At 36.6% G+C, this 12023-nt stretch overlaps 1 protein-coding gene across 1 annotated transcript in view; it reads left to right on the top strand.

Annotated features, from left to right (window-relative positions):
- The window catches only part of LOC131678624 (kinesin-like protein CG14535), a 441809-nt gene that overhangs the window by 143145 nt on the left and 286641 nt on the right, over nt 1-12023 (top strand). The window contains exon 4 of the mRNA XM_058958855.1: nt 3818-4061. Coding sequence (XP_058814838.1) covers nt 3818-4061 — 244 coding nt within the window. The remainder of the gene's footprint in view (nt 1-3817; nt 4062-12023) is intronic.

Raw genomic sequence — 12023 nt, 5'->3', positions numbered from 1 at the left:
ATAAGCCAGTCTTCAAATATTCGAATCCCTATCGGGAAGGAGTCTCAGTGGGATCGTGGCACTAGCCACGTAATAATCTGTGAACTGAGAATCACCACAGAGAAAACAAAACTTTTCCAACGATATTTCCGCATTTGAAAAAAAGCACTTAGTTGTACAATGAAATATCCAAACCATTCAAATGCCGCAGGATGGATGGATGCAAGCTCGAAAAGACAGTACCCAACACAAACAATAACTATCAAGTATAGAAGATTATTTCAGCCGAAAGTATGATTGTGCGAAAAATAAAAAGTTACAATTTTCACTCAGTGCTTCATAACATCTACATTTTTAATCCGACTTTTGTGACCATTGGATAAAAATTTATGCAAAAAGATTATTTATCTCATTAGATTCTAAAATAATTTTCTTTTGTCCTTGATTTATTATAAAAAAAATTACTAGAAATATGCATTTTTTTAAAAAAAGGTCGAGCATTAGACTTTTTTTTTACTTTGGTCGATTGTAATCATAATAAATGTACATTTCTCGACAAACATACGATTACAGCTTAAAAGCCAACTGTCAAAATTCTCTTTGAAAGACAATTCCGGACAAACCATTACTGGCTAAACGCAGTTCATAGCAGTTGATGCAAGAGAAAACTTTTTTCTTTTGTGTACTATACACATCTGTGATTGGCGGGTAACAGTTTGTCTGAAATTTCCTTTCAAAGAGAATTTTGACAGTAGTCTTTTAAGCCATAATAATATATTTGTCGAGATTTGATCCACGCATATTACACATTTTCGAAAAGGGCGCATTGACCTTTCGATCTGTTTCGATCGGATCCTTTTTGAACAAGATATTGACAAATAACTAAAATAGTGCCCCTTTTTCAAAGAAATCTTGAAAATGTTTCTTTGAAAAAAAGGACTATTCAGCGATCCAAAATTAACTGAGGAAACACCTTTTTTCTTAACTTATCGCGATTACCTTAAAATTGTTAAAATCTGTCACATTAGATTCTGAAAATATGAAAAATTATTTTTCTGAAATAAAAAATAGAGCAAAAACAAAAAAAGTGGAAGCAAAAGAAATACTTTTATTTTAACTTGAACTTCTTTTAAAGAGAAATAGAGTATTATTTCCGTATTCAGCGACCCAAAATTAATCTAGAAAACACTTTTTCTCGTAACTTCATCTTTCTTGTAAACTAGTGCAATCTTATTTAAGACCAAAAGAGATATGTGAAAAGCAGAGCAATTTTCACTCGGTGCTTAATAACATCACCAATTTTTGTCGGATTTTCGTGATCTTAGGCTTAAAATTCACGTGAGAAGTTTGTCTGTCACATAAGATTTTAAAAGAATTTTTTTGCTGATTTATTTTTTTATGAAAAATCAACTAAAAATTAGTAATTTTACCAAACACTACTTTTTGTGACATTGGTTGCTCTTAACCCTAAATTGTTGATATTTTATCCTAACATGTTATACATTTTTTGGAATGGGCACATCAATACCTTTCAAATGGTAAGTCGTTTGTGTTAATCGGAAGATTTGTTCCTGAGATATTGACCAAAAACTGCAAAAAGTGCTCAAAAACACCATTTTCAAAAAAATCACAAAAACGGTTCTTTGAAAAAGAAAATGGATATGATTTTCGTGCTCAGCGACCCAAAATTGACTTAGAAAACACCTTTTTTCTTAACTTCATGCAATTAACCCAAAATTTGTAAACTAGTGTAATCGGCTAACTATTCTACTAGCGGCAAGTGTTCCATGAAGGACAACCATGCCTACATACCTGCTCACAATGTTGAGATCGATGGTGTGGTTACCGATTCGAGTTTGTCATGCGTGAACCTACTCAAGCACGGGCTGATTTAAGCATCGCTAGCTTTAGTGAGCGCAGATTTTTAATGATAATTGCACATGACGGGACAAAATTGTATGGCCCTTCGAATACGTATCGGCTATTTGTACCGCGCGTCATGTATTGCACTAAATACTAGCAAATTGGCAATGACGTGAGTGTCTGAAGCGTTCCTTTAAAGGACGCTCTAAGCATTCTTTTGCAGAAATACTAAAAAAGCTACGTCATTCATCACGATCGATCATTTTGCTCTCTTTGCTCTGGAGGAGAGCGGACTCTGTTATTACCCTTGTGGAGACGTCTGTTACTGCTCTTCACCCTTTCATGTGCAGTTTTTTTTTCTGGTGTATGTAGGGTTTCAAAACTATTTTTTCTTGAAAACGGTGGGGTCAAGAAACACGAAAAGCATTTTTTCATAAAGATATGTGCTTATCTCGCAGTGCTAGAAGCTGCACATTTTTTACCTTCCAATGCTCAATACAATTTTCCTAGAATATTTAAAATAGTCCACTTGTGTGGAAAACGTAGCCAAAGACAATCTAAATTTATAAATTTTATCAGTTTTCAATAATATTGCAACATAACGAAGTCGTCAAGGTAAACTGTCCCTGGCAGCACTGCTCCATCGGAATCCAATCAGACTAATTACAATAACTTCAGTTCTAGAGCTGATCCTTATAAGCGTTAATACTCAAATGAAAGGCAGTTGTCATATTTATTAGCCTTACTTATTTTTGTGAACACCAGAAACACCAAAAATATCAAGTAGGCCTACAATTCAACCAGGGATTCAACTTAGTGCAGAACTGGTTGGCACTAGGCTGGTCACCGCGGAACCGAGGAGACTTCTCTTGTCTTCTAAATGATAATCGATCTAGCGCACTCCACGATCTTTGCTACAGCTTTAGGGAGGTCGCCTGCTTTAATGTTTTAGAATGTGGTCTGCCCTATTTGTGTATCTATGAAACTTAGCAAACGAGCGATAGTTTGCAATAATTTTCGCCATTGCGTTCCTTATTATTTCTTTTATCCACGTTAAATTTGAGTAAAATACCAGTTAATGCTAATAAATCTGAATGGAACTGACAGGGCCATGTTGAGTGGTCTTCTGGCCGTTTTTAGTGGAGTTTTAATTTTACGCTTCTTTGTTAAGCCTTCTTTGGTGGTATCCATCAAGGAAAACAGGTTGAAATGGTGAGTGAAACTGAAGCAATTATTTTAAAAATTCCCCTAGAGGCAGGATTCGAACCTGCAACCCTTGGGATTTTGGTCCAATGCATAAACTCTTGTGCTAGCCCATGTTCCTTATGTTAAACATTTAAAATATTGCAGAAACACTCAAACTGGTACTTTCTGCAAAATTGAGGTGGCTGTAGTTCTCTTGTGTCCACAATTACGTAGACTAACTGATCAGGTTTTTATAGTTGGCTCTCCAAAAAAATAGATTTACCCAAAATCGGAATTCAACAATCGTTGTAACGAAAAAGAAAGTGCTCCCAATACCTTAACCTAAGTTCGATGACTTTCTTGACAAAATGTCATTTTCGGACACCGTAATATATAACCTCTTAGCTTTTGTCGCTCGTCGAAATTATCGGATTCGACCTGTTTGTATGTTGTAAGTACTCGTATTCACATAATAGCAACACCTCCCAGGAAAAAAGAAACATCATATCTACTATCTTATTGTACAGTTTTATGTCCACACTGTATGTATAACAGCCCGATAAACTGCCTGTTTCCCATGTCCAGATAAATTTTCATTAAACAAGTGTTGAACCGAACAAACCGAATAAAATGCTAATTGATTTATTTCCTAACGTAACAGAGTATCTCCCACCATTTTTTTGCCGAATGCAAAACAAAACGAACCCAATTTTTCCAGCGTAAACATTAAATAACATTTTTTCGAATTTTTCACATCAATTTTCCGTCTCCCCTATTTGTTTGCTTGCAGAGCTGCGCAACGCCTAGCTTCGGGCAGTGTGATCCAACATCAGCAGCAGCAGCAACATCACCAGACCCAGCATTCGAACACAAAAATGAGTGGCACCGGTGCGGGCGGTGTTGCTGCCGTCAGCGGTGGAATCGTGGGCGGTGAAATTGGTGGCTTTTGTGGTGCAATACAGCGGACGTCTCCGTCGGTGCCGGCCGGATTGGCTCGAAGGATGGCCAACCGGGAGATCGGGGGACTCGGCAAGGTAAGCTGCGGGTTGGACAATCCTGCCACTCCAGAGTGCGGCAGGAAGGATGCTTTTCCTACTTTTCTCAATTTATTTTCCAATTCTGTGACAAAGTGTGATGTGACTTGAGATTCTATGGTGTGTTTTTTCCGGTGAATGACGACCGGGACCAGAATGTATTACTGCTTTTGAATTCTCGAGTTCTTGTCCCCGTTCGCCACTGTTGATTGCCGTAATGTACGTGCAGTTCCTTCCGATGCTAGTTTTATTGTCCTTAGAGAAATGTCAGCCGGTCAGGTCGCTCCTGCAGAAGTAATGCTTGGCAACTTTTAGTGCTGAGTGTGTGTGTGTGTGCTTTCTTTTTCCTACTATCTTCTTCACAAGCTTCTATCTCTTTCTAATAAGGTTTCAATTGGACAAGGAAAAGTAACTTTTTGTCCGCAGTGCTGGCCAACGACAAAAAGTGTGATATGTTTCCAGCTTACAAATAATTCACTGGAACCCACTTTGACTGGCCTTCAGCCATGTCACAGGAGCGATCCCTTTTGTGGGCAGCTTCCGGGCAGGGTTGAATTTGGGACATTGGGAGTTGCTTTTTTGAGCGAGATAAGCTAGATGCTTCGAATGGATTATGCATTGCTTTGTGCAACTATGAAAGCAGTAGGAGATACAATGTAATGTATCGTCTTATTGCAAGTTTTGATATGATTGTTTGGCTGTTTTAAATCAGACTTTGTCAGAATTATGGCCCTAGATTGGTGGTACTGCACAAAGGCGCGAGTATAACTATAGAATACTAAATAAATTTCGACTATTCGTGTTGTTCAGCTTTTCTGATGCCTACATGTCATAGTGGTTCCAATTCTTAAGGAAGGCGATTATAAACATACGAATTTCGATACAAAACTATATTTCAGCGACCGAAAATAAAAGTCATAAGGATAGAACATGCTTCGCAAAACTCATTTCAAACATAACAGTATAAAAATCGGAAATAAACTTCAAGCATAAAAATCGGACTGAAATCCTTCAGTATAAGAATCGCCTAAAAAGTTCGCACCCGTAAAACTCGGCAAGGATCAACCTCCAGTATAGAAATCAGTTGAAAATAAATAAATCACTCGTAGGAGCATCCGTATATCTTGATGTTCAAGAATAAAAGTCGGCTAACAAAACATACTTTGTAAGAATTGGACATATTTTACCGTTTTTTTACTGAAGGTTTTTTTATCCGACTCTTACAAAGAAAAGTCCCAGTCCGATTTTTTTGATTGAAGTTTATATCCGGTTTTTATATTCTAATACATTTGAAACGGGTTGTACGAAACATGTTCAGTCCTTGAGACTTTTATTTTCGGTCGCTCATTTGTTTAACCAACGTCGGGTCGCTGGATCCCAATTTGGTCTTAACATCCAGCTAACAGTGTGTTATGATTTTTCATATGAAACCAATCAATAACATGTATTATTTGATTCATTTACATTTGCATTTTAGAGTATGAAATAGGGCATGATTTGGTACGCTTCTGATAAATGATTCAGGAATTTTTGTTGAAACTCACGAAACTACAACTTTCGTCCCGGAATCAGTCTTCCCATGAACATCGACAAGTTTGCACCCGTGCACAAAATTTCGTGCACGCGTTCAACCTTAAATGTTTTTTGCCTGTGTGTACAGGTTGGCATCGAACACCGAACCCAAGCGAACGATGTGCAAACTTAGGTTTAAACACCGTGTACGTACACCGCGTGCGTACACAAGAAATGGAACCATGAAACAGAATGAGTCAATGCTAGTGATGATGAGTGAGAGAAAGAGAAAACTAGCATCAAGAACCTGTGTGTACGAACACCGCGTACGTATATGGTGTTCGGTTGTGCAGACGAACAGGTGCTCGTGTTTTGGTACGCATTAGCGCGTTCGAGTTTGCACACGAAATGTGGGTATAAGATTAGCACAGAACTAGAGCGAACATGATATTCAATGTTCATTTGGGAAGACTGCCCGGAATGTTTACATTTGGATATCGTTCGCAGTCAGTCTGAAATCTCAAGAACAAATTCACTGTTCGCGGAAGTATTTTAAAATAATTCCTATTGATTTCTGATTTTTGATTAATAAAAATAATTTTCCCGCCGTAACAATTGGAATTGTTGGTGCCATTATAAATTTCCTTTATTATTGAAAATAGACATTTTCTGGTAAAATCCGAAAAATAGCCCAAGTATGACAATTGTTGGACTGTTTTGGTTATGAAACACGGAATATTCAAAGCAATAAAAGGTATATTTATTCCACCACAATTGTGAAATTGGAAATATTTTCAAGTGACTTGTGGAAGTGGTTCCGGACTCAAATATGATTTTTCATAAATTTTTTCAACGTTTGGATGCGGCAATAATATATAAAAATATTTTAAAATGAAATGCAAACTTTAAATAATACAGCTCTCCATCAACAATTGGTCGAGACTAAAACCTGTAGTTGTGTGACGGAATGTTTGTAACTGACAGCTGGCGACGCAGAAACAATCAGTCTTTAAAGTGGATAGGGTGGGTGCTCCTATAGTTGAGGTGTACCAATAGTTGCAGTAGTGGGTTATACGCCTAACTAAGGTACCAACCATCAACAAATATTTTTTTATCGATTCATCGCACTAAAATTATGCGACAATAAAACTGTTATCCTTGAAATTTGCTCAAATAACTATTGAAAAAATGATTTTCTTAGAATTTTGAGCTCCCTTGCACCTATAGTTGATGTAGTGTACCTATAGTTGCAAGTTCCATAAGAAAGCAATGGGATTTGCAACAATAGGAACCGAAATTAACGATTGCACCACTATTGGTACATGTGTTCCTATAGTGGTACAAGCGGTTTTGAATACATAAATTGGTTATTAAGCCATCTTTATATTTTTCCTATGAAGTAGGGACTGAAAGCTTTCGTTTAATGTATTAACATTGCCCATAGGTCTATTAATCGATTTTTTATCAAAAGTTTTCCTTAAGCATGCGACTATTGGTACATCCACCCTACTTAATTGTAATCCACAAAATGAGATACAAAACAATTAAACACGGTCTTTTACTTAAGTGTCAATACCTTATTTAGGACTGGTGGTATCCAACGGGGAAAAACGATCGGAAATGGTGAGTGAAGCTGTCGCCAGTGGGATAACCATATGTTATTTCTGGGATGTCACCATACCCAGGGATAGCATAAGGGTTAGTGCATTGGGCCAGAGTCTCAAAGGTTGCGAATTCGAGTCTCGCCTCTGGGGGGAATTTTTTCACATGATTGCTTAGCTTCACTCACCATTTCCGATCGTTTTTCCTCGTTGGATACCACCAGTCCTAAATTAAACACGAATTATGAGTAGCAAATCACTACCAGCGACAATAGCTCGCCTGCAAAAACTGGACAAAATGGCTGCTAATAGGCGAGACTGACACGCCTCTGAGAAGGAGAGAATATGCATTCTATTATTATTTCACACGAACTCGCATGGGTTATCGACATTCAACCTTCATTATAATTGTATTAAACAATCAAATCCCACTAGACGAGAAAATTTTCTGGTCCTCCTATACAAGTTACTTAATTTCAGGACGTAGTAGGTGTTCTACTCTTTTTGCAATGATCCATTTCAGAAAGACATTGGTCAAAAACTATACATTTCAGTATAAATTTTCCGTGGGTAGGCTTAGCTTAATTATAATAAGAATATCAAATTGTTAAGACCATACTTTCGATGCCTTGCCACTAACAAGTGCGCGTGGAATTGACGCGTATTTAGTATATTGTATAATTCCATTGAGTTGTGAAAAGATACTGTAATATCTTACCAAACATTTATTGAACAACAACAGTTTTTTTGTTTCCACTCCAAAAAACTACAAGAAACAGCCCAATTGGGGTGTACGAACTGTTTACGTAGAACTACACTTCTAAATACAGAATAATTTGATTATAACAATAATTAAATTGTTAGTATATAAGAATGTATAAGAACAATCGAAATATTGTGCGTTTACTCTTTTGATGCCCACGGCCGGCCTCTCTAAAAATTCTATATAACTAGTTGGAATGAGAATGTGTGCGCACAGAAAGTTTAACCCAATTTAAAAGACTCCATTTAATTTAATCTCAACGGTCGCAGTAATACACCATACATGGACTGGAATATACGAACTGGATAAAACATGTCTTGGAAATACTTCAAACATTGTTACATCGTTTGTCAATGTTTTGAAATAACTGTTAATTTTGTTAGACATCTATGAAATTTAGAAAGAATTGAATACCTATACAGTGCAAAATTTGATTGAATGTGATGAACAAAATTACACACACCGTTTTAAACAACAGTTTCGAATTAGTAGGGTTACTATAAGAATCGAACTAACTAAGGCGCAACATTTTCAATAAGTACAAACCAAACAGCCCTGATTTTGTTTTTTACTTTAAACATAACAAACGGAAGTAAAAACAGTCGCTAGGATACGTATGCAAGTCTCAAGGTGTCTCCCAAAGCTGAAAACACTCGGTTGAGATACTTTTATGAAAATAGCCGGCTGGTGGTGCAGGTTCCTGACTATTACAGATTGCCATTTTTAATACATACATAAGCCTATGGTGTTCAAAAAATTTCACGCAGTGCAGTGTTTCAATATGCTTGGTTGCTGCTGCTGCTGTTGTTTCTGAGCCGACATTCGATGAGAGAATGAATTTACCAGAGCAATGTTGTCATTTAAATAGTCGAGAATGACGACATTCATGGAAGCGTAGCGTGCCGGGCTCTCAAATTTGTCATCCCAGACTAGGGAAGCGTAACCTTCTGTGTTACTGTAATCCTTCGGAAAGCCCCTCGCCATGTTTGATTTTGATTTTGTTCCAAGACAGGTAATTATTTCCCCTACCGATCGTCAAAAATTCAAGTTGGGCACTTTTAAGGAAAAAAATCTATTTGAAAAACACCTTTCCTTGTCCAAACAGATTTTTTTCAGTGTATTTTTATCGAAAACTGAACCAACGAAAGTCATAATAATCTCAGAATCCAATTTCCCAACTGCTAGTTGTCTGATACATGCGAAAAGTATCGGTAACGAATTTGGTATAGCATCTCTGACTGGACTGAAACGAGGCCAAAGGGATTCGTTTAACAGAGATCTGATACCAGAATACTTGGCGCACGACCAGACAACATGTTTAATATCGCGATAACCGCCACCACAAGCGCAGAATCCGCTCTCCACGACCTCGTTGAAGGTACGCGATCTTTCATAAATATCACCTTCTAATGCCTAAATGTCCACCTTGTCATTATCATTCTAATCCAAGTGTCCGCCTTCTTATTGCCCGGAATGGAGCACTACGAAAGAATTCAAACTAAGGTAATCTGCTATGATTTTTCAGATAAAGTACTCAAAAACTCCCATGTTTTCCTCAGGAAATACAAAGAGTGCTTTCCATGCTCCATCAATCGGAGAGCCTCCCGTAACTGTAACGATGTGGGCATGGTCGTTGATAGGTAAATATAAAACCATCAATGTTGTTGGGGAGAATGTTGGCAGAACAGCCTCTTTTATGATTGCACTCACCACTACTATCATAATAATTAGCATAAAAGCGATGCATAGCTGTCATCATATGACGAACGTTTTTCAATCACAGGATGAATCGAAAGCACAACGTAGGCCCTAGCCACCAGACGAAACATTGTTTCTCTGATGACCTGTCCGTTAATCCGTCGACGGACCGGTGCCATTGATCGCGTTTTTCAGCTTTCAGCAAGTTTTTCCTTTGTAGCGTCGCGTATATTGGGAAAAATTCGGGCGATCCGACGTTCAAAAGTCCCTTTCGCGTATAATTCTAAGCAATCTCTGCCCACCACGAGGTAGGAGAATGTTCACGGTTGTTCACGTCGGGTACTCGTTTCGTCTGACCTCTAATAGTAATACAAATGCATTATGTAAAACCTGGGGAAAATGCAGGGACTGAAATATAAGGACAGCTAGTTTCTAAGATTACCGAGACCAGGAACCATTTACTTCGGTTTTGTAACAGTGAAGTCTCTTCTCAGTAGGAAAACTTTTCATGATTCTCTCCGCATTTTCCACAACGTGCCTTGTTTCTACAATAAATCTATATAGGCCCAATTTTTTGCAACAACAGCAGTTCATGCCTCGCGGCACAAAAAGGCGAACAGGTAGACTAGCCCCGTCCAAAAGATCATAGTTTGGAAGAGCAGATTCGTTGAAAAGTTCGGAATAAGGCTGATGGAAAATAAGTTCATATACTGCTTGACTTTCCCTGAACGCAATTGCTTAAAAACCAAAATTTTTACTGGCCGTAGCAAAGGGTTCTTGAAGGAGCTAACTTCATACTTTGCAATTAAGCCGCCTGTTTGAGACTACACCATCAATCTCCACTTCCCGGGCGGGTACATAGACAATATACTTCTTCGTGCACGTACAAGTGGTAATTCGTTAAATCTCGCATATGGTCAAGGCTTCTGTCTGTCACGTTACATTTTTAAGCACTATTTCATAAGATAAGTCAGCAAAAACGATAAAACCAGACTCTATCCCAACTGCACATTATTAAGGTCACCTAACCGCACATTTTTTCTACTGAAAGTTATTTTCTATCATGAGCGGTTTTCGTGTTATTGTCACTTTAATACGTCTGTCACGTTACACAATTTTCGCAGTGAGTTTGGAGGTTGCCCGACTAAATTGAAAAAGTCTGTTCCGTTGGCTCCCAAATTCGCATGAACACAGTTTTAAGTTGAAGCTTGGAAAATAAGGAAGAGTTTGAAATATAGTTTTCCTGAAGAAAAACTTTGTTTTCGATTTTATGAAGAATTGTCAATGATCTGTCACGATACAACCAGAATCTGTCACGTTACAGTTCTATATTTTTATTAAGGCAAGCATATGAAGACAGTCGTGCACAAATCATCCTTGGCCTGGGAACTGAGTATTAACGAGAAATTTCATGTTTATTTTGAAAAACATATTGGTTTTGATGAACAAACGTGAATAACTTATGAAATGGTCGTAATTTCACGAAGTTTTATATTATGTCGAAAAAAATCTAAAATAACTTAAAAACATTTGCATTTTGAAGCACAATTTTTCATGAGAATTCTGAATTAAAAAACCATTTTGAAATACATTCTATAACTAAATTATTTAAAGTAAAAAAATTAAATTAAAATAAAAAAAATAAAATTTAAAAATTAAAGGAATTTTTTAAATATGTTAAAACTTTTTATTGTTATTTTCTCCACAATGCAATTTTGTTTTAAACATTTTTTGTTGGCAATTAAATTTTAAACGTGTTATGTTTTTGCGTTTGGTATCTGTGAGTTATTTATTAAAAAAGCGTATTTTCACTATTAAATATTTTTGCTGAAGAAAAAAAATCAAAATATTTCGGAAAATTTTTCTTAAGAGCATTTTGCTTCGAAATTATATTTAGTATTAGTATTGTATGAGAAAATTATATTTATGACTGGCAAATACTAAGAATTTTAGAAGCATACTTGAAGTTAAAAATGTTTCCTTACTAATAACTTCCTAATAATGTAATTACAGATTCTTCAATTTTTGGATTTCGTTAACAAAAAAAATCATTGTTTTTTGTAATTGTATTTAATAACATTTTTTTGTTTTCTTATTGAAAAATTTCACCAAAAATATTCACGCAGAAGAATTGATTCCCAAGAACTCGCTATCATATAGCTTTGCCACACCAATGCCGATTTTCGAACAATATTTTTTGAAAGTAGTGCATTCAAGATCTGATACGCCCGTTTTAAATATTACTCTTGAATAAAAATTCTTTGTTTAATAATGCAAAATACTTAGTCTCCCATAAAGATGAAACGTAAAAGGTTTCATCAGAATCGAAGAGGGTCACCATATTTGACGTAATTGAATCAAACTTGATGGAATTGCTTCACAGCAGAA

This window comes from Topomyia yanbarensis, chromosome 2, assembly GCF_030247195.1.
Source record: "Topomyia yanbarensis strain Yona2022 chromosome 2, ASM3024719v1, whole genome shotgun sequence".
Lineage (NCBI taxonomy): Eukaryota > Metazoa > Arthropoda > Insecta > Diptera > Culicidae > Topomyia > Topomyia yanbarensis.
Note: the sequence above shows the minus strand (reverse complement) of the source record. Positions and strands in the feature narration are given on the sequence as shown.